The sequence below is a fragment of the Hermetia illucens genome, chromosome 4 (genome assembly GCF_905115235.1).
Source record: "Hermetia illucens chromosome 4, iHerIll2.2.curated.20191125, whole genome shotgun sequence".
Lineage (NCBI taxonomy): Eukaryota > Metazoa > Arthropoda > Insecta > Diptera > Stratiomyidae > Hermetia > Hermetia illucens.
In genome coordinates, this window is record NC_051852.1 from 15,967,017 (window position 1) to 15,988,754 (window position 21,738).

The following is a 21,738-nucleotide window of genomic DNA, read 5'->3' on the forward strand; positions in this document are numbered from 1 at the left end:
ATCAAATCAAGGGCGCGTTGTGCATTTCTATCCACCATTCCGAGATCTCAACCAACAGCCAACACAGCTACGTCACCTGCATAAGCTTGAAAGTGTATTGGCAGATTTTGCAGTTCGTATTTTAATGAGTTGATCAGAATACTCTACAGAAGTGGCTAAAGCACACCTCCTTGGGAGCAGCCTTTCGTCGCTTCCGTTCTTAGGTAGCGATCAACTCCCACTTCAGCATACAGCAATCTCTCCGTTAGCATAGTCTAGATCAACTTAATTAGAGTTTCGTCAACACCACGCTCTCTGGCGCTATCACAAAGCTTTTGGTAGGGTGAACAGTCAAACGCCCCTTCAAAGTCGACGAACACCCCCATCGCGTACTCACCCTTCAGAGTTGCATCTTCTATCTTTGAAACCAAAGAATGAAGAGCACACTCACAGGACTTTCCACGCTGGTAAGCATGTTGGTTTTCATTTAGTGGGTCCGACCTTAGCACCTTCTCGTGAATGTAACGCTCAACTAGTCTCTCCAGACATTTCAGCGAAAATGATGTTAGGCTGACTTGCCTGAAGTTCATTGGATTTGAATAGACATCTTTCTCAGGCTTTGGTATGAAGACTACCTTCACCTCCTGTCAAGAGGAAAGCACGTAGCCCAGAGCAAGACATCCTCGAAAAATATTTCTTAGAAGTTTCTCTAACTGCTCTATACCCTTCTTTAGCATCGCCGTTCTCCCGGGTGGTGGGAGTCTGTATAGACTCAACTCTGGAGTTCGTGAAAGTACCATCCGGTTTTATAAAAGAGTCCAACTTGGCCGGCTCATCCTTATTAAGGACTCTGCACAACCTGAAAGTCTCCGTTTCACCTTCCAGTTCCTCACAGTACACTCTAAAAGAGTCTCCTTTCGAACGTTTTATGAGCTTCTTATATTCACGCTGTGAGTTCCGAAAGTTTTGCCAGTCTTCATCTTTATTGCTTTTGTAAGCACGATTTAGAAGTCGTCTGGTTGATTTCCTGAGTCTCTGCAGTTCTCGGCTCCACCATGGAACCGTTTTACCACTTTGGTCTCGGGAAATAGGACAAGCCTCTTCAAAGCACTCTAAAAGTGTGCGATTCAGAGTTTCCAATTGATCTTCTATCTCCAAAGGAGTCATTAGTCACCTAGGGAGCTCAACTTTTTTGCCAGGAAGTTCATTGAATTTCGTCCCATCCGTTTTCCTAGGATTCCGCCTTGGTATTAGACGCTGTTCACCTGCAATAGTCGAACTAAATTCTAAGTGACGGTGATCTGAGAGTTAGACTTCATCTAGCACTCGACAGTTTCTAATCAACTTTAACAACCTTGAAGTGCAGATTGTTAGGTCAATAATTTCACTTCTTCTTGGTCCCACGAACGTAGGGGCGCACCCTACATTCGCGGTCATCAGACCAGCTGAAGTGATCAAATCAAACAGCTTCTCTCCTCTAGGATTGCATTTGCTACTGCCCCAACAAATATGCTGAGCGTTCGCATCACAACCTATTAAAAGTTCAAGGCCACTTGATTCTGCATACACTACCAGATCCCTTAGTTGTTCTGTCACCGGAGGGAACAAAGAATCATAGGGTAAACTATAACGTTTCTCCTCTTACCATTACCCTAGTATTGTAAGTTGACCGCAACAAGGTCCTGGGAACAGAATTGTCTCATCATGGTTGCCTCTAACATCTTTCATCGACGAAGATCCTAGTCCTCTTGACTGATTCAGTACCACAGATTCTGTTAAAACGAACCCATGGGGCTTGAACCAGAAATATATAAGAACAATTCTGCAACTTTGGCAGCCTTGCCGCCAGTAGATAGGAAGAAGTTTTGGCATGCTGCAAGTTGATTTTACTAACTCTTATGTTTATAGGCATAAGTGCAGTGCTGTGTTCAGTGTGGATCTCATCGGGGTTACCAGCCTGTCCTCACCTTCCGCTGGAAGTTCCGTTTCTTGCGTCCGATTTCTTTGGATATCGCCACACTTGGTGATGTAACAACGTCCATGTCCTCATTCCCAAGAAACTTCCCCTTCTTTCGCAGTGCCTTCCGTTGTCGTCAGCTAGAAGCCCTCCCAGGTTTACGGAGTCCGAGCTGCATAGATCTGCTTTCACATACCGGCGTTAGACTAGTTGCGTCCACATTAGCTTCTCTTTTTTCCGTTTTCTGGGTACAGGCAAACCTGTAGTCCCATCTCCTTGGCGGCTAAAGTTTAATTCTGCCGAGCGTTCTTCTCTTGTTTTTTGGAAGAGTTAGGCAGCAGTGTCACCTACAGGCCGACCGTAGTCAGTTTTTCAGTGCGTCTCATTAAGGAAGTTGCTGTATTATCCTTTCTGGCCCACGCGCGTAGACACCTAGTGTAGGGTTTCCACTGAAGTGGAGAGCCTGTCTTTCACAAATTTCTCCGTGGGGAACATGAATTAGAAGAGGCCTCTAAAATCCGTGCCTCGGCCGCGACCTGATTTCTCAAAGTCGCGGGTGGATTCGAAGTCTGTGACTTCTTACCACTTGGAGAGGTTCAATCTTTTGTTTCCATTTTCATGTGTAGTAGTAAACTACCACAAGCTCCCCCATCACCACAAGGTGGTGTCCGAGGCGGACCAACAGATACTTATCAATAAGTTGTTTAGAACACGGATATGATGGTGGACAGGCCGCGTTTTGAGAACTAGTGCTACTCTTGATGGGCGTGTTGATTCATTTTCGGAATTGTATCGGTGAATGAATTTATTAACTCAAAAGATATATCCAAAGTTAATTGAATGTAGTGAAAACTATAGAAGTTCCATTTTCCGACCCTTTTGTTAGCCTCCTCGCACACGATATCTATCACAAATAACTTAATATTTCAAAGCTTCCAAATGTCCACCCATGTCCGTATTGATGGACATCAATTATCAATTATTTAACTGGACAGTTACATTCTCTGATTTCAAATTTATTTCGGAACCGACGGCATTTTCACGGCGAATATTGATTGGCTTTTCATATAAACCCGCGGTCATAGCGAATTATTAATAATTCAAAGAGATGTCTCCTGCGAATACAGCGTTTATAATTGATTCATTGCTACTAGCGTCATAAAACGGTACTAACAAGGTGTTGTGCTTGTGAGTTCATAATAAATTAACCTTCAGGTGCTGGCAGGTATATAATTCATTGTACTATTTATGTAGTAAAAGATTTTGTTTACAAACCGTGAAATAAGTCCTCTGGCGAGCTCCCAAAATGGAATTTTATGTGATTTTGTTCCACCCATGGTAACCATTAAAATATCTGCTGACCACGTAGTCCCTATACTGACTAGCAGCAGTATTCCTATTGTACTCCTCATTCTGTAATGACAAACAAAATTGGATAAAACCTATTAGTGGTGATTATCTGTTTGTTGAGAAGATTCAAATTTGCAGTCTGAATATAGTAGTTGCATGAATTTTATAGATAAGTATCTTTAAATCTATCTTTCTTTGTTGAACTTAAAAAATACAATGTTTGAAGTGTAGGCATGGATTTGAGTTAGCAAATTAAATAAAGATTAATATTGAAATGTGGCTTGGAATAAGTTGCTCTATCTTTAAGGAATACTAGGTCAAGATACGGTTAAATAATATATTTCTCTTAAGTTATTTTTATTAGATAAATGGCAGCACTACGTTAGCAGTCGTAGATATATTTTACACCTCAGGGGAGGACATCTGTGCTGCGCTAAAGCCATAGTTCAACCTTAGCGATATAGACCAGAGTGCCATAAAAAGGATGAAGAAGGCATATGGCGGCACACAGATCACTATTATTAGTTTGCCGGCGGAATCAGCGATTAAGTTGATTACCGCGGACAAGGTAAGAATAGGTTCAGATGCCTTGGCGGTGGCTTGCACTAGCCATTTTACGGTGGCTTGCACTAGCCAGCATGATAGGTCGAGAAGTTGCAGGAGGTGTGATTGATACAAATTAATCTCAATCACTGTGAGGCAGCTCAGGACTCGCTATCGCAGACCATACGAGAATCGAATGTGGATGTCGCGGTAATTTGCGAGCCGCACAAAAACCAAGGCAGTGCGACTTGAGCGATGGAAGACAAACCATTCAGGAAGTAATGACCAAACCCCACCCCCGCCCCCCCCCCCTCCACCCGGCAGCCGGTTTTATAAGGGTGAAGGTCAACGGTGTCCATATTTACAGCTGCTACGCTCCTCCTAGTGCAACCTTAGCGCAATATGAGGAGATATTAGACAATCTAGTGTTGGACGCTAGAGACCGCAGCCCTAAAATCATTGCGGGTAATTTCAACGCGTGGGCCCTGGGGTGGGGAAGCCGATCGACGATCACCAGAAGTCAAATTCTGCTGGAGTCTTTTCCGGAGTTGGACATCGTGCTGGCCAACGTTGGATGCGTGCCCACCTTTCGAGGTAGAGAGTCGAATTCGATCGTTGACCTGACATTTGTTAGCACTTCACTGGTGAGGGCGATGGCTTGGCAACTGAGTGAGCACTACACCTACAGTGACCACCAGGCCATCTTCCTCAGCATTAAAAACCGAGGAAGCACTCAACGACGCTCTGGAAATAGAAAGGCTAAAGCGGCTGGCTGGTCTATCGGAGCTTTCGAGGAGAAGACATACCTGGCGACATTGAAGGGAGTCCATGATCCGGATGGAAACGCGGTGGAAAGGGTCACACAGCTATCTCAGCGTGTAACCGAAGCATACCACGCTGCGATGCCACGACGACGTTTGCATCACGGCAAGAAACCAAACTATTGGTGGTCTCCGAGCAAGGAGACTTTACCGCAAGACAAGAGGAAGGCCGGAGCACCAGGAGCGTGAGGAGGAATACAAGGAATTGCGAAGCAAACCTAAGAAGGCCGTACGGAGAAGCAAGCGGGAATGCTACCAGAAGCTATGCATGGAGGGTAATACGAATCCATGGGGTATAGCCTACTAAGTTGTAATGAACAAGATCCGCAGCCAAAAATCACCTCAAGTGACATGCCCACGGCTCTTGTTGCAAATAATTACAACTCTTTTCCCACAGCAGGAACAGGATGAAAGTGAACCCCAACTGGCAGCTCAGCAGGACGTCTTCTCGATCCCTGGTCTTCCCGAAGAAGAACTTTGGGAAATCTGCGGACGTATTGGACGGAATTCCGAATAAGGCTCTGAAGGTGGCGGTCAAGGCCAGACCAAGGTGGTTCGCAAGCACATTCGAATCGTGCATGGCGGAAGGAGTATTTCCCGCGCGGTGGGAGAGGCAGAAGCTGGTGTTGCTACCGAAGCCCCAAAAACCACCCGGCGTGCCCTCTTCATATCGCCCTATTTGTCTCTTAGATACTACGGGGAAGATGTTAGAGAGGGTGATATACAACAGGCTGCTCCCGTTCACCGAGCTTGCGGATGGTTTTTCAGAGCGGCAATATGGGTTTCGGTGAGCTCGTTCTACGGTCGATGCAGCAGCAAAGGTCGTGAAATTGTCTCGAAATGCAATGGCCATGGGCAAATGCTGTACTCTGGTGACGCTCGACGTCAAAAATGCTTTCAACTCAGCCAACTGGGGCTGGATTAAGGGCGCTTTGACCAAACTGGGTGTTCCTAGTTATTGTGGCTCGGCTCATTGAGAGTTACCTTTCAGACAGACTTCTCTGGTACGGGACGGATGACGGGCCGAAGGAGTACATTGTGACAGCAGGTGCGCCTTAAGGTTCTGTATTGTGACCTCTGCTATGGAACATAATGTACGACGGAGTGCTTGGTCTACGCGTGCCGGAGGAGGGAACGCTGATTGGTTTTGCGGACGACCGGGCGGTAGTTGTAATTGCAAAGCATCTCGAGAATGTGGAGCTTTATGCAAATAAATTATTTATTTATTTATTTATTTAATGAGGACAATACACAGAAAGCAAATTTCTTATTACATATTGTCCTCAGAGGGAGGAGCGAGTAAATGGCATATTTTGCGCTTAAAGCTAGAGAGGGACATTGAGTCAAATGAACCAAGCTGTAGGGCATTGTAGGACCGGCAAAACCTCGGGATCGGAGAGTGAAAGTAAATCTCGAGCTTGGCGAAGGGCACATCAAAAATGTCCGCATTACGTGTGTCATGAGACGAGGCGATACGGAGAGTAATATCCAAGTTGGCGGAGCAGTCCATCAGACCATTGCAGAGTTTGAAAAGAGTACACAGATCAAGGAAAATACGGCGTTGCTGTAGGGAGGGGAGATTGAGGGTGCGGAGTCGTGACGGATAATCAACCCGTGGAAGGTTCTTTTTGTAAAAGAGGGTCCGGGTGAATTTGCGTTGTACAGCTTCAAGAGCGCGGCCGTCACGGATGCGGTAGGGGGACCAGACTACACAGCAGTATTGAAGGATGTTTTTGACAAGGGAATTGAAGAGTGTTAAGGAGGGCTGGATTGAGGTAAAGTCGGACGAGGAACGTAGGATAAAACTAGATATTTTGGAAGCTCTATTGATGATGTCAACGAAGTGGGAATTGAAACGAAGTTTATCGTCGAATATTACACCCAGGTCTTTGAAGGAGGTCAGTAGTGAAAGGGGTTGATCACTGAGAGAATAGGAAAAGGATGATGGCGAGGGTTTCAGGGAATAGCGCATCCAGTGGCATTTGTTGACATTCAGTGTTAGCTTGTTGACCGAACACCAACGGGCTAAATTATCAACGTTGGATTGTAAGAGAGCACAGTCCAATGGAGACGAAACAGAGGCAAACAATTTAAGGTCGTCTGCGTAAAGCAAATACGGACAGGTGAGGATGGAGGCGAGGTCATTGATAAAAAACAGGAAGAGTAGCGGGCCAAGTATAGAGCCTTGGAGAACACCAGAGGAAGGAGAGAAGGAACGAGATGAGTGACCACGAAAAGAAACTTTGCAGGAACGGTATGAGAGATAGGAGGAAAACCAGGAGATGACTGAGGGAGGGAACTCTAGCGAAGAAAGTTTAGAGAGGAGAATGTTATGGTCAACGGTGTCAAAGGCTTTGGAGAAGTCAGTATAAACAGCATGTACCTTCTGTCGTGAATTCAAGCGTTTAGCAACAAAGTTGGTAAAGACCGGAAGATTTGAAGCCGTTGATCTATGTTTCACGAAACCATGCTGCTCTTTGACAGTGAGGTGACCGAAGTGCGCGGTCAACCAGTCGTTGACGTATCTTTCTAGGATTTTGAAGCAAGAGGAGAGAAGGGAAATGGAGCGGTAGTTCACAGCAAGGGAAGGGTCTCCGCTCTTGAGGATAGGAATGATAAGGGCCTCTTTCCAGAGACGGGGAAAGTAGCATTCGTCTAGACTTTTGTTGTAGATTATACACAGGGGGAGGGAAATGTGTTTTCTACAGTTAAGGAGGAAGAGATTAGGAAGCCCATCGGGGCCAGGTCCGACATTGGGGTCAAGGTTACCAATGAGGAACTCAACCAAGGAAGACGTAAGGAGAGGAATGGCTGGTGATTCGGAGGAGTCTGTGGTTATGAAAGGTGTAGAGGGTGAAGGGCTCGAGGGAGAAAACACTGAAGAGAAGTAGGTGCAGAGAAGGTCGCAGGATTGTTGTGGGGAGTTGGCAGTGGAGTCAGCGAAGCTGATAGAAGAAGGGACAGATTGAGTTGGATTAAGAGAGTTGCGAGCGTGAGACCAAAAGAATTTTAAGTTACCGCGGGCAAGGGCGGCTTCGACGCTCAATAGGTACCTTTTACGCGCCTTTCTGACCATTGACTTCGCAGTAGATCGTATAGCTTTAAAGTGAGCAAGGTCGGCGTCATTTTTAGAAGCCCGAAACTTCTTCCTCAGTGTATGTTTCAAGCGAATGTTAATATGAAGTTCCGTTGTGAACCAAGTTGGGTAAGAACGTAGGCAGGGAGGGGAAGAAGGGACATAACAGGAGAGGAGATCAGAGAGGATATTGTAGAAGGTGTTAAGAGCTTGATCACACGATGAATTACTTAATATATGAACCCAGTTGAAAGACGTTAAAGCTGAGTTCAGACCGTCAAAATTGGCTTTGCGGAAGTTGAACTTAGTGGGTTTACGCTTGGTTTTGGGTTTTGAACGAGGGAGCTCCGCTTCAAATTCAACAGCGGGATGGTGAGCGTCGGTTTTTACATACGGGGATGTGCCAGGAAATAAAGAGAGGTGGCGCTCGGGGAGGTTGGAAAGGAAGAGATCGAGAGTGCGGCCCAAGGAGTTTTTGGTGGTGTTGAAATTCAGGGCAGAGTAAGTATACATAAAGGAAGAAAGTGGGAGAGGTTGTTGGAAGGAATTGGAAGACTAGGATGATTAGGCCAGTTGAGCATGGGGAGGTTGAAATCTCCACAAAGGAAGAAAGAGAGGGAAGGGAATCTGGCGGTAAGGAGTTCAGACAAACTGTCAAACAATTCTTCATACAGGTGAGATGGGCTAGCACAGGGGACATAAACACAAGAAACAATGAACGGGAGGAAGTTGGGCGGGGAGACACGAAGAGCAACGCAATCAAAAGGAAAGCCAGAGGAGGAGAAGACGAGTTCAGCGGGGAGTGAATCTTTTATAGCAGCAAAGTAAACCAACTTTGCTCCTTATATACTCCAGAACATCGTCCGTAGACGTTGTGAACGCTAGCCTGGAGATGAAGAGCTGTTTAGATGGGGACGCCACCTTTAACTTGGGGCCACTGGTATGGATGATTGAAGTGCCAGGATATATGGCGGTAGCGGGAAGCGGAGCTTCGTTGGCGACTGGAACGATGTCAGAAAGTGGGGCGGCTGTGTTCCAATTGAAAACTTGCTGAGGAGGCTGCGGATATTGTCCCCTCGTAGGCGCGATGGAGCGAGGCAGGATCGGAGGGTCGGTGGACCGTAACTCGTCGCATGGGAGCCGCTGGATTAGGGGTGTAGAGCCAGTGGAAGCAACCCTGATGTAGGAGGGCATTGCAGGCGAATTCAATACAGAATTAGAGGCCTGGTGCATAGACTCCTGAGATGATGTTGAGGCTACATTGTTATGCACAGTAGAAAGCGCCTTTTCGGAAGCCACAGTCTCGTCTAACGGATTCCTGAGCCGTCGGGAACATGCAGATGACGACGTCGATCGCTGCATTTTTGGCACTGCACCAGTGTTGCGGTTCACGTTTTCGGCGGAATTCAGTGATTGGGCTGAATCGGGGGGCTTGGTATGGTCGTCCTTGGCAGAAGGAGATGTAGACACAGCTGGAGGTACAGTAGATACAGTAGAAGCCGCCGGTAGAGGGAATCCATTTGACTTCGGTACCAAAGCGGAAGTCTCAACGGCACGCTGAATGGCGGCGAGGACTGTTTATTGAGCAACTGTATTGCATCAGACAGCGTGGAGCCATGGCAAGTGTTGCAGCGATAAGATATATAAGATAAGATAAGTTCGGCATACCGGCTAATTGCGCTAAGGATCTGCAGCGTATTTAGGAAGGCGTCGAAGGAGGCAGTGTGTGTCATCGCAGGAATGATCCCTATAGAGCTTCCAGCGGGTGCGGCACACTGGCTCTACGAAAAACGGAAGGCAAATCCAGCCGAGGTGAATGCCGATTTCCAAAAAGCCATCAGGAGAGAATTGTGTGAGAAGTGGCAACAAGGTGGGATAACTCCGACAAGGGCCGGTGGACCCATATATTGATCCCGTGTATCGAGAAATGTGTCGACCGAAAGCACGGAGAATTGAATTACCACCTGACAGAGTTCCTTACGGGAGACGGTGGCTATAGAAAGTACTTGCATCGCTTCGAGTTGGACGAGCCTCCCAACTGTTCTAAGTGTGGTGATACACCCGAGGACCCGGAGCACGTTATATTCCATTATCCCAGATTTCTGCAGCAGAAAAGGAGGTTGAACAGCATCTTGGGGGCGGACATCGAGCCCTCCAACCTTGTGGAAGAGATGTTGAATTCGAAGGAAAACTGGATGGCTGGATGCAGGCAAAACTCCTGGAGTTGGATCGAGCTCGGAAGGCGGCGCGACGCGGACGCGACATGGACGAGCTGGTGTAGCGAAATAGAGCCTCCCCGCGAAGTAATACTTCACGGTGGTCCCGCGGGGAGGGGCGGAAGAGTGGTGGTGATTTTAGTGGGTGCGAATCCCACACACAGCGTCTTTCTAAGATTTTCACCTCCAGCCATACAAAAAAAAAGTATATTTTACAAGTGTACATTTCGAGTGTATTTTAGAAAATTTTCATCTTATTTCAACATATTTCGCTGACCGTAACAAAAATAAACCAATCTCGAAAAGTTCATAAAAATCTTATTGATAATCTTGAAACTTTCTTTCTGTCTATCTAGTCTAGGCGTCAGTTTCAATAAATATTTTGCTTATTTACTGTTTGTGTTTTAAATTGGCGTAGTCATGCTAAGAAATGGATTGACCGAAACCGTTTGTTACTTGAATTGGTACTTGTATGGTTTTTGAAAGGTGGTCACAAGTATGGCACTCCAAAAAGTGCATATATACCTTTTGCAGTAGCTTATATCTTGTGTCTATCTAAAACTTGGTTTTTATACTTAATTGCAATAGGTTTTTGCAATACAACTTATAATAGCACTCTGCAAAAATTCACCTCACGTTCTCATACCTCCTTTTGGCGTGGTGCGGAAACAAAAAACCAAGACAATTGCTCAATGCACGAATAGATGCACTTATTTATTATTTCATGCAAATAACTTGATATTCTATTTGAATTAGTCCAAGCTTTCACCAACAGCTGCTACCACCGCCTCTATGAATCGACAAACTGCAAAAATTAACTTCCTAAACATCGGAAAAAAGATACAAGATACAAATTGGCAATATGGGAACGTGCATAATGACTCGGAAAGGCACACCTGAATGAGGCTCATTGACCGTAGAATTTCCATTTGACTTGATCAAATTGACCGTGTAAAAATGGACAAGTGCGCGGATACCAAAATTTATCTATTGATATGAGTATCTCATATGCAAATCGTATAAAAATATTATAATTACTATCGTGATGGTTATTAGGAACAGGCAATTTGCCGCTAAATGAGTTGTTATCGGTTGGATGGATCTACTGGGTTGGAGTGTTTTTGATGGTACTTGGATGCCTGATTGCTTTTTAATAGCACTGGACGTCAAGAGAGGCACTTGGTAAGTTATTATTTGGGTTTGTACTTAAGCGATATCTTTTAATCTTTCGAAAATATTTAAATCTTCAAATAAGTGGGTATAAGTTTCTTCCTGTTTTCGATCCTAATGGGAAGGAGGTGAATTAGCTACATTTTCCGCGTCATTGAATTTGACAAAATGATCCATTTGTCAGTATGAAATTCGATTGTACATCAGCAACATCAGTTAGCTATGATTACTGCTAAAGAGGGAAAGGGCGAGATGCATGTAGGGGTCTAAAAAGATGTGGTTGACAGGGTGCTGATTATTATCAAAGACGCCGTACAGTATTTCCTCCCAGTCGTCTCAGACGACGAAAAGGGGTTGAGCCAATTATGAGTTATCGAAAGTGTGATAAAATTTTTAAGGGTGCAAGAACATGAAAGTCCCGGGGGTTTAACGTGAGTACCTGCCGTGTTGGCATAATCCCACGGTCCTCTTCGGATACGGATTGATTTTGGGACCACAATCAGAGCCCCGCCATGCAAGCACAGCGGTCCTGGTTTATACTGAGTGTAGGCTCAGCATTCATACCAGTGGATGCGAGGCCTATCTAACACCTCTGCCGCAACTAAGAGGTACGGCAACCGAGTTGTACAGCGCAACTCCACGCTTGAGCTCCGAGGAGCTCTGCCCGCGATGTAGGCATAACCACAACCACCATGAAACTCCCACTAGGGGGCCAACCGCAAATAACCGGGTCAAGAACACATCCTCCAGGAATTCTCCTGGAGCATATGCTCTCAGAGGGCCGTAGGGTGCAAGAACAAAAAGGAAATGTTTCTTTAGGTTTTATCTCAGTCGGTAGCATGGGTGTTCGCCTGGATCGGAAGCGCAATCGATCATACCCTTGGCCGGGGTGGAGTCTCATGGCATTGACTTTAAAATGCAATGTATCAAGTCATCGTCGCATCGGCCGTCCCTTGGACTAGTTACGGTAGACTTCATTGCACAGGCCATTCTTAGCTATTGAATTTTATAATAATAATCGTTGGAGCAACAATCCATATTGGATCAGGGCCTTCATTCAAGCCCGTAACGGTACACTGCCTGTAGGAGGCAATCTGGTCAGCATTGTGCTCGCCCGAGATTATTACCCTGATCATTCAGATACTCATTCACAGCTGATTCGACTGGTAGCCGACGTCAAATCACGATACAAATTCCCCTACCGTGAAATTTGGACCGCGACCTTCCGTACGACAGCCTTGTACTCTAACCACTCAGCTATCCGGAATTTTGCTACACAGCTAATTACATAATCACATTATCGCAGACTACTCTTTTGCAGTTTTTCCATAGCCTGTTATGTCACTGTTTCAACGCAACAGCTTCATCACCATTACCGCGGGGTGGCGTTCATTGTTATTGGCAGTATTCAGCACCATAGATGGCGACAGAAACTACGTCTAATTGTCCTTATTATAGTCTTTTTTTTAACAGGGAATGTAATCTCTAAGGGACTTTAGAGAGAGTTAGAGTTAAATTCCAAAATCTTCCTATTATTTTGTTTTTTTTTTTTTTATTTATTTAATTACTAGCTGACCCTGCGAACTTTGCTCCGCCTTAGAGGCAAAAACTAAGCAGATTTTTGATTTTATTAAGTTATTTTTTTTATTTATCAAGTATTTCAATGATTTTTTAATAGGTTCCACTCTTCAGTTAAGCACCTTGTGATACACGACATTTTTTGTTTTATTATCAGGCGCAAGAACAAACAACGCAAATGGTCTTCCGATCCACAAACATGCCGCATATAATTTACCATGTGGAAAACATTGACTTTCCAGATTCAGACCACAAACTTTCAAGGATTTACCTTGTGATTTGTTAGTGGTCATGGTGAATGCAAGACGGATCAGAAATTGAAGCCTTTTAAACTCAAACGGCATATCGGTTGGGATCATCGGGATCCTCGGAATGAGAACTTCCTCACCTTCGAATTTTCCTTTGAGTGTCGTAGCGTAAATCACATTGTTCATCAATTTACTTACCACCAAACGCGTACCATTGCCAAGTTTTGGTGGGTTTATGTTTCGAAGCATGATTACTACGGAGCAAACCTTTAGGCGTAAATTGTGCGGTGGCAAGCCAGGCGTATCCAAGGAGTTTAAAAATTCAGTTGGAGTTGGTGGCTTCATCTTTATTTGTTACACAGTCAATGGATTTGAAAGAATGCATTGTTCCAATCATATCATTCTGAAATATGTAGTTAAGGCCATCTACATCTTTATTCTTAGCCACTAAAATTGCTCGCTAACTCAACGATTCATTATTTTTGCAGTTAGTAATGATGTTTGGGAATACTTTGTTAATAAGTTCGTCTTTCGATGAGACAAAGTTACAGAAATTCTGAGGAAATAAAGTCAATCCGCTCGATTCGTTGACAGGTACTCGACCATTACCGATAGTCAGCAATTGCTCAGAGAAATCTTCAGCAGATGTATCATTAAGCAATGCAACTCTCATGTTTGTTGTCAGCTGGAGTTGCTTCACATAACGCCATAGATTCGATGATTTGAGGCAAGTGTTTATTTCGTCGGCAGCTGTTGATCCTGGAATTACTGGGAGTGTTTGGCGGAAATCGCCAGGCACTGAAATCGTTGCGCCTCCAAAACATCTCGAGATCTTTCAATGTTCGGTTAAGTGCTTCTAATGCACGTTTTTGCTCCATCGTGCATTCGTCGGGTGCATTCGTTCCCGCAATGTTGGATCTCGCACGAACAGTCGCTAAAATTATTGATATGAGGAATATCTTGCCAGTTCCACCAGGGGCATCCAGAAAATATAAGCCACCATTTCCATCATCAATTGCCTTCATTAATCTATCATAAACTTCCTTTTGTTGGGGATTCGACAGTGGTACATTCGTTTGAACTACTAAATCTAATCCCTGGTGATCACGTTTCCGTTCCCATTCTCCATTAAATGCGTCATTCATTTCGCGATTTGGCGCTGGCATTCCTAACCTGACTAATAAACTACCGCACATAAGGTAACACATGTCTTCGATCAAGAGTAAACCCCGATTATGTATTTCCTCATTTATCTCAAGATCGGGGTTTCTGGAACTGACACGTATTTGATGTCAAATATCTTCTGACATATTATCCTTGTATCTATGCCACAGGTTAGATAGATTCGATGGAAAGCATATCGAAATGATGATAACAAATAATGTGCGTATCTGACTTGAAGATGCATAAATAATGGCTTCAACGATTGACGTACCCCAATGGGTATCGTTTTCTAGTAAATTGAGCTCTGCACTTGCAGCACGATATATTGGGAATATTGTACCATTAACAGTCCGTAGTGACTTAAATGACGTTGGTCCACGCACATTTACCAGTAACAACCGCAAATAAAAGCATTCATTATTCTTTGGATCAACTGTATACATATTACTAAGAACATCCGTTGAACGCACATCCGGATAACCAGGAACCGTATCGCCTTGCTTCCGTCGTTGAAAATTCTTTGATGAAGCATTCCAAGTGTAATAACGTGGCACCTCCCAGTAAAGTAAAGTTCGTGTAAACGGATCGCTTTGGCAGATCGCAAAGAAACTGGTCAATGTTGCCGCTGGAGGTGTTTCAGCACGTTGAACAACATTCGAAGCCGTGAAATATACTCGTTGACCATTCTCCAGATGCACCGCCAAATGCACAACAATAGGATGAAGTTCGTGAATAGGGAATACGAATATACGCCAAATCACTTCATTGCAGTTCACATAACGACCAACTTGACAGCGCGCAATTTCATCGTTGGTATTGGAGGATTGGATGCCAAAAACCGCCATATCGTTGCCTTTCGTGATATATTTGCAAATGTATTTTATGGACTATGCTGAATTGCAATACTCAACGTTACAATGTGTCTTGATCGTTTTGGAAATAAGTAGCGAATATAGAACAATCCAACTGTTGTCGACAACGAAATCCATTCTGTTCGCTTTTGTTGTGACAGTTCGACCGTTATCATCGGGTGATCGACGGCGATACAGTGGATAACCATCGTTGCCAGTGACGGTCTCCGCCATTAATTTGCGTGGTTGTCGTTTGGAATACTTGTCGTCGATTATATCGAAACGCTACTCGATTGAAATCAGCACTTAATAAATCTCTTCTTGTGCGTTGAAAATTATCTACTTGTTGATCTCTGTTATTCGCTCGACGATTTCGCATTGCCAACCGAGCCATTTCACGGGCTGCCTCGCTTTGCTCTTGTGATTGAGAAGCACGAAGTCGAACCATACTAACGCGGCGCTCTTCAGGGCAATTCCTTGTGCTTCTTCAGTCACTTAATTCGCAATGTTTCGTATCCTTCTTGCATTACGACTTTATCGGAAAAGATTTGATCGTCTTGGTCGCGGCATTGTTAATAATGATTCAAAGAGAATACAAATTACTGATGATTATATATTTCTGACAAAATTTATATTATCAAATTTTCTACTTAACCATAGACAAAATTACGTTTAGTTGTCAATTGCGTTTTGTTATTCCATGTCAGATGCGTCTTTCCAGCAATTTTCAGCCATATCGGTTCAGCCATTCTTGAGTTATAAATAGTGTAACTAACACCACTTTCTTTTATATATATAGATTTCTTGGGTTGCTTTATTTCGAGAAAAACAGAACCTTATTCAAATTGATTCACTGTTTGTCGGTTTTTCTGTCTGTCTGTAAGGCATAGGCATCAAAGCGGTGAAGGTTGCAACTGAGAGCACCCACGTAGAAACTACGACTTTGTTTCACGAAGTTTGGAGAAAGTTACTCGCTTGAATCTTTCGTTTTAAAATATCCTTCTGACATGCTTTTTGTTAGGTACAAACAAATAAAATGCTGAAATTAGGTAAAGAAGTAAACAGAGTATAGTTGGAATTAGTCCACTATGCTAAATAGACCGACTAAGAAAATGCATTGAATGTCATTAAAAAAAAATAATCGGGTTAAGTAAAAAGTTTCGGAACAATGTCAGGTCGGTCACCTCACCCTCACGGGCCCCGGTCCTATCGAGAAATGAGCATGGGTTCTTGACACATGGACGGCATCGTGAGGTAAGTAAATTATCTCGTTCCAAACAAATACGTATCTGATACACTAAATATTGGTACCCTGACAGAAAAGGCGATGGAACTCATGTTGGGCAAGAAACTCGATGGTCTGCTAAAAATGTAGGTAGTCATAAACCTCAATACGGTATTGGTCATCCCTGAGGGTTTTCATGATACCATTAAAAAAGTCAAGCGATTTGATAACCGGCTGATAAAGTTCGCCATTGTATCAGCTGATTGCACTGTCCACTTCTTAACCGCATACGCCGGTCGACTTAATGTCGAGAAAGATGCCTTCTGGCAACTTCTCGATGCTAAAGACTTATAACGTGTCTATTGATAACTATGTCGACGTCGCAGACGACCTTAATGTCATGTGGGTGAAAACGCAAACGGCAACAGATATCTTGGGGGAAAAGGTTTGGAGCGCACAATGAGGATGACGAGCGTATAGTCGATTTTGTGGACACTCATGACCTTGTACTTGTGAATACATGGTTCTTCAAACGATTGTCTCATTTTCCTACATTTGATAGTGTGAACAGTAAAGCGCAAATCTATTTATTCTTATAAAACCTCTACTGACTGCTAAGCCGTTCCCTATGAGTCCGCCGCACCGCATGTTTAATGGTGGTGATTGCATGAGAAAACCGACGAAATAATCTCACTTATGCGATTATCAATCATTACGAATGTAGAAAAATCGTGGAACGGAGGAGTCACCAAGTCAGATAAGCGTTTCATCCACCCAGATACTTGGCTTTGGTATGACGATTTTCAAATGAAAGTGCGTGAAAATAACCGCCTCTACTGCAAGTTTCTCGACGATAAAACGTTGGCCAATTGGCAAATTTACAAGAATGCGAATCGGGAAGCAAGGAAATGGATCGCTTGATCACATCCAAAATGAGGACACCCCGATCAATATGGGATAGCACTAATCCATTCCAATTCCAATTTTTCGACAAACTTTAGAGAAACAGTTGCAATTTTTTTTAGGAAAGAAAGCGAATTATTTTTTCGAAAACTCTATCAGCGAAGGAACAAAAAAAAACGGATAAAAAATATGCGCATGTTATCCTTTTATAAGCATTTGATTTCGTATCAATAAGCTACTTTCTGCTTTTTGCCTCTACTGTATAATAAATTTTACGGAAAGTTACTCGCTTAAATCTTTTATAAGACAATATCGTCCTGACAAGCTTTTTGTGTCCGGATGGCTCAAGTGGTTAGAGCGCCGGGCTGCCGTAGCTGAAGGAAGAAAATATAACGAGGAGATAGTAGGAATGGAGAATGAGTTGGCTGCGTTTCTATGAAGCATGCAAGTGCAACGCTCGCCCCAGTGTCGAGTGAAGTATGCAACAAGGGCAGAGTGATGCGGCACTTGCGACGGAGAGGGCACCCCAAAGCGTTCAATGCAATGCTGTTGTCGCAGAAAGACGCACAGTGGAAACTACTGAAATTGACCAGCTGACCTCGAATATAAGCCGAGTAGGAATGCTATCAAACGGATCGCAGACAGCCTGTTGCAAAGTGAACTGGGGAAAAAGAAAGGAAGAAGGGGTATCTAAAGGAGACTTCACTCAGGTACTCTCCGGGGCTCATAAGAAGAAGGCGAAGAGCAACAAGAGGCAACAACACCCCGCGTTATCAGTAAAACCTCTGCCTGAAATTAAGGGTGGAACACCGAGAGAAAAGGCGGGGAGACGGAGCTAACAGAAGGCAAAACCTTCCCGGAAGTGCACAGTGAAATCCGTTATAGGATTAAGCCCAAAGATAGCGGAAGTGACTTTCTTTCCGAAAACGAAGGGTGGTGGAGTCCTCGTCGAATTAGGTCCGAAGACAACAGATAAAAGTACGTTCTGTGAAGCGAGCAAGGGGTTACTGGGAGAGAACGCCTTGGTTTCTAAACTAGAACCCACGTGCTTTCTGGAAATCCGAGACCTTGATCGCCTGATGGAAAAGAAGGGGGCAGAAAAGGCTATCAAACGCGCGCGATGCCCGGAATTGGTATGACCTCTGCGAATGTCCGGTGTCAAAAACTCGTTGTGGTGGTTGTTGCGGAGCAATACGCGAGGAAGTTTCTAAACAGCGGGAAAATCAGAATTGGTTGGATGACCTGTAGGATACGAATGTGACAGATATTAACACACGTCTGCAACCTGCCGGGGACCTGACAGGAGGACAACATGCCGCAGCTGCCATCAACCACGCCAAAAGGCGAATAATTGCAACGAAAAGGACAGTTGCGTTATATGTAGAGATCGTGGCGCGTCTGGTAAAAGCATTGCGCACATTGCGGGCTCGAGGCGGTGTACAACCTTCAGAGCAGAACTGGACAGTGCTAGGATGCGGTCAACATGATTCGCATCCTACAGATAAGTATTCACCGGAGTGCAACCGTTCACGAGTTGCTAGCGCAGTTCGCTGCGGAGACCAAAGCTGCTTTAGTGCTCATCAGTGAGTAGTAAAGGAACAGCGACCCAGTTTCATGGCACCCTGACTTATCAGGTACCGTTGCCATCTGGGTCACTTGGAGGTCACTTTTTTCAGTGTCAATCTAACATGAACGAGACGATACTAGACTTTCGACGCAGACTTGATGCCCTGGAGGACGCTATCTCGGGCACAGAGGGTGGATCCTGTTCGGGGGTGACTTCAATGTCAAGGCACTTGAATGGGCATGTCTTAACCAGACTCCAGAGGGAAACAAATTCTCAAAATGGCGGCGAGAACAAGACTTGAAGTTTTAAAAACCGGATCCACCGCAATGTTCCGGTGCCCAGGCTTCGAGGGAAGCCTTCCCGACGTAATCTTTGCGTGGCAATAACTGATGTTGCTGGTGTTGGTGGTTGACACAAACTCTCGGGGTGCGCCACTCCGGCGCTCTATCGTCGCGTGTAACGCCGCGAAGGTGAACCCCGAAAAGTTTCTCGAAACTCTTGGAACAGGTGGCCGCGCTGGAGTCCACTCCTGAGGGCGACGACATTGCAGCTTCCAGTGTCGCAAATTCAGTTATGAACCTGATGACGACGGCCTACGAAGCTTCCATGCTCAGAAGGGCATCGAGATGTGACAAGCCGTCTAAGCATTGGTGGATGCGGAAATTGCAGGGCTTTGGAAGAAGTGTCACAAACTCCGCTGCTTGACACAACGTCTAAACGACCGGGCGAGGCATGTATCATAATGGCAGAGTATAGATCAGCTAAAAAAAGACTCCGCAGCGCAATAAACAGGAGCAAAGCTTGCTGCTGCCAGGATTCGGTAATCCGAAAAATCGGGGCCTTGCAAAAACCCTCTTCACTTAAAGCCCACCAGATGGACCGCATTGCACGGCACTATTCTCAGCGTACCCTGTATGGGATGGTGATGGCAATGCGGTACTTTTCTTTATAAAATTGTTGGAGCAGGCAGTCCTCTCTATGAAAAACACTAAGGCGTGAGGACCCGATGGCATTTCATCAGAGGAATACGAAATGGCGTTGCAACATCAGCCAGACCTATGCTCCGTGCATTTACCGCTTGCCTGAAAGAGGACATTTTCCCTTCTCGTTGGAAGGTGGCCAGGGTTGCGCTGACCATCAAAGGGTAAGTTATAGGTAAGCGGATGAAGTAGTCGTCCTGACTAAAAAGAGAATTCTGACCTTGCGTCCTATATAGATCAGTCGATAATCGTGTCAAAGCCAACGGTAAAGTACCTTGGACTGACTCCTGACTCAAAGATCAGCTTTTTCGAGCAAATCAAAGCAACAGCGGACAAAACTCTTGCTAGAGTTTTGGCCTTAAGTGGGCTAATAGCAAATACAGCAGGTGATGTCTATTGATGAGTTCAATGCAGTCTTTTCTGCTCTACAGCGCAAAGGTTAGGCTGACGCTTTTATGAAGGAGGTGCATCTTGCACAAGTACAGAGACAGGTAGCTTTGCGAGTGGCATCTGTTTATCGCACTCTGAACCGACCGTGATGGTGATCGCGGGGATCATCCCCGTTGCCTTTCTTGCTAAGGAGCGTAAAGTCATATACAAGCGCAAGGGAGAAGAGTCAAGGGAGGAGGTTGCTCTGGAAGAATGGCAACGTACATTAGACGAGTGGTAACCTCTTGGCAAAATGACACTAGAGGCAGATGGACTGCTTAACTAATTAGCCATTTAGGAGCGTGGCTGAATTGGAAACATGATGAAACAGACTATTTCCTTACCCAGCTTCTAAGTGGACATTGAGGTTTTCAGTCTTACCTGTATAAGATTGGGAAGGCACGATCTCCTGATAGTGTGTTTTGCAATGGAGTTGCCCACGACGGCCGACACACCTTTTTTTCTTATGGAAGGTGGGGTGGGAGTTGTTGGTAGTTCAATTTAAACACAAATGATCTTTCTACAGACAAAATTGTCAAGAGGATGCTGAAGAGCGCTGACAGGTGAAGTCGTGTTACGCATTACGTTCAAGTTCTTCTCGTTGTAAAGAAGATACAGTTCGACCGTTGGAGGGACCGAATGGCAAGGAGTTTCTTGAACTAATAGCTCCTTTCCTCCTCTCCCCTCCCGTTGGTGAAAGGAATTCCCTGTTTGCATGGCGGGAGAGTTCGAGGGCTAACCCGGAGTAATGTGACAAACGGTTCCAAGCTAACTCTCGGACGATTGGGATGTTTTTAGTTGGTGATCTGACGGCGTATCGTTGCGGGAGTCTAAAATTCTGTGCTTAAACGCATTCATTTCATAAATGTTTCGGGTATTTGGTCGAAGCTTCGGATCAACATATTATGGCATCATCGAATTCATCAACATAATTTACTCAACTAACTACTTAAGCCTGATTTTTTTTTTCTTTGTAGCTTTTTTATAATTCCCGAGTGGAGTGCAACTTATGGTTTGCCAGATGGTGAGTCCATTCAAGAGTCCATCCCTTTGGTGAGTGTGAAATATGGATCCACTTGACATAGCTCGAATACTACCTTCTTACGCAATTTTTCTTATTCTTTTCAACTATATCTTGAACTCTCCGCTAATAAACTTAATATTCACATCCGCTTGTTGTGAAATCAAAGAAAAGCTGGTGGTAATTATCTCATTATCTCGTCTGTAGCGCTTTGCCCTCATACGGAAGCACATTGGTTGTCTATATAGGACCGGCTCAACTTTCAATTGCATAGAGTGCATGGCGAAGCATTTTAATCACCTTCCTCCACGATGATGGAACTATGGCGTTAATCGACCATTTGTTAGCACTGAGAGTTGTTCCTAGACGCTAGATTAACACGTAGCAGACCAGAAGGAGGTGGTTCCACTTTGGGAACTTCTGAACGCTGCTAAAGTTATAGTAGAAGAAAATCGAGAACAATGTCTTAACCCCATTCCTTAGATAGCGTATCCTAAGTTTAGGCGAAAGGATTCTTGAAATTAACCAATTCAGGTTGGTACGATTGAACCCGGTTTTGTATAGCAGAGGGCCGATGTCTATATAGATTCCCTATCTTGCAGTCATGCAGCATATATGCAATGTAGACCAGTCTCCACTCTTCGATTCGGATTTGATTTC

General features: G+C 44.6%; 1 protein-coding gene across 1 annotated transcript in view; it reads right to left on the reverse strand.

The window, feature by feature from the left end:
• Positions 1-21,738, reverse strand: part of LOC119655784 (UDP-glucosyltransferase 2) — a 109,399-nt gene that overhangs the window by 21,008 nt on the left and 66,653 nt on the right. Inside the window, exon 2 of the mRNA XM_038061874.1 lies at positions 3,212-3,349. Coding sequence (XP_037917802.1) covers positions 3,212-3,349 — 138 coding nt within the window. The remainder of the gene's footprint in view (positions 1-3,211; positions 3,350-21,738) is intronic.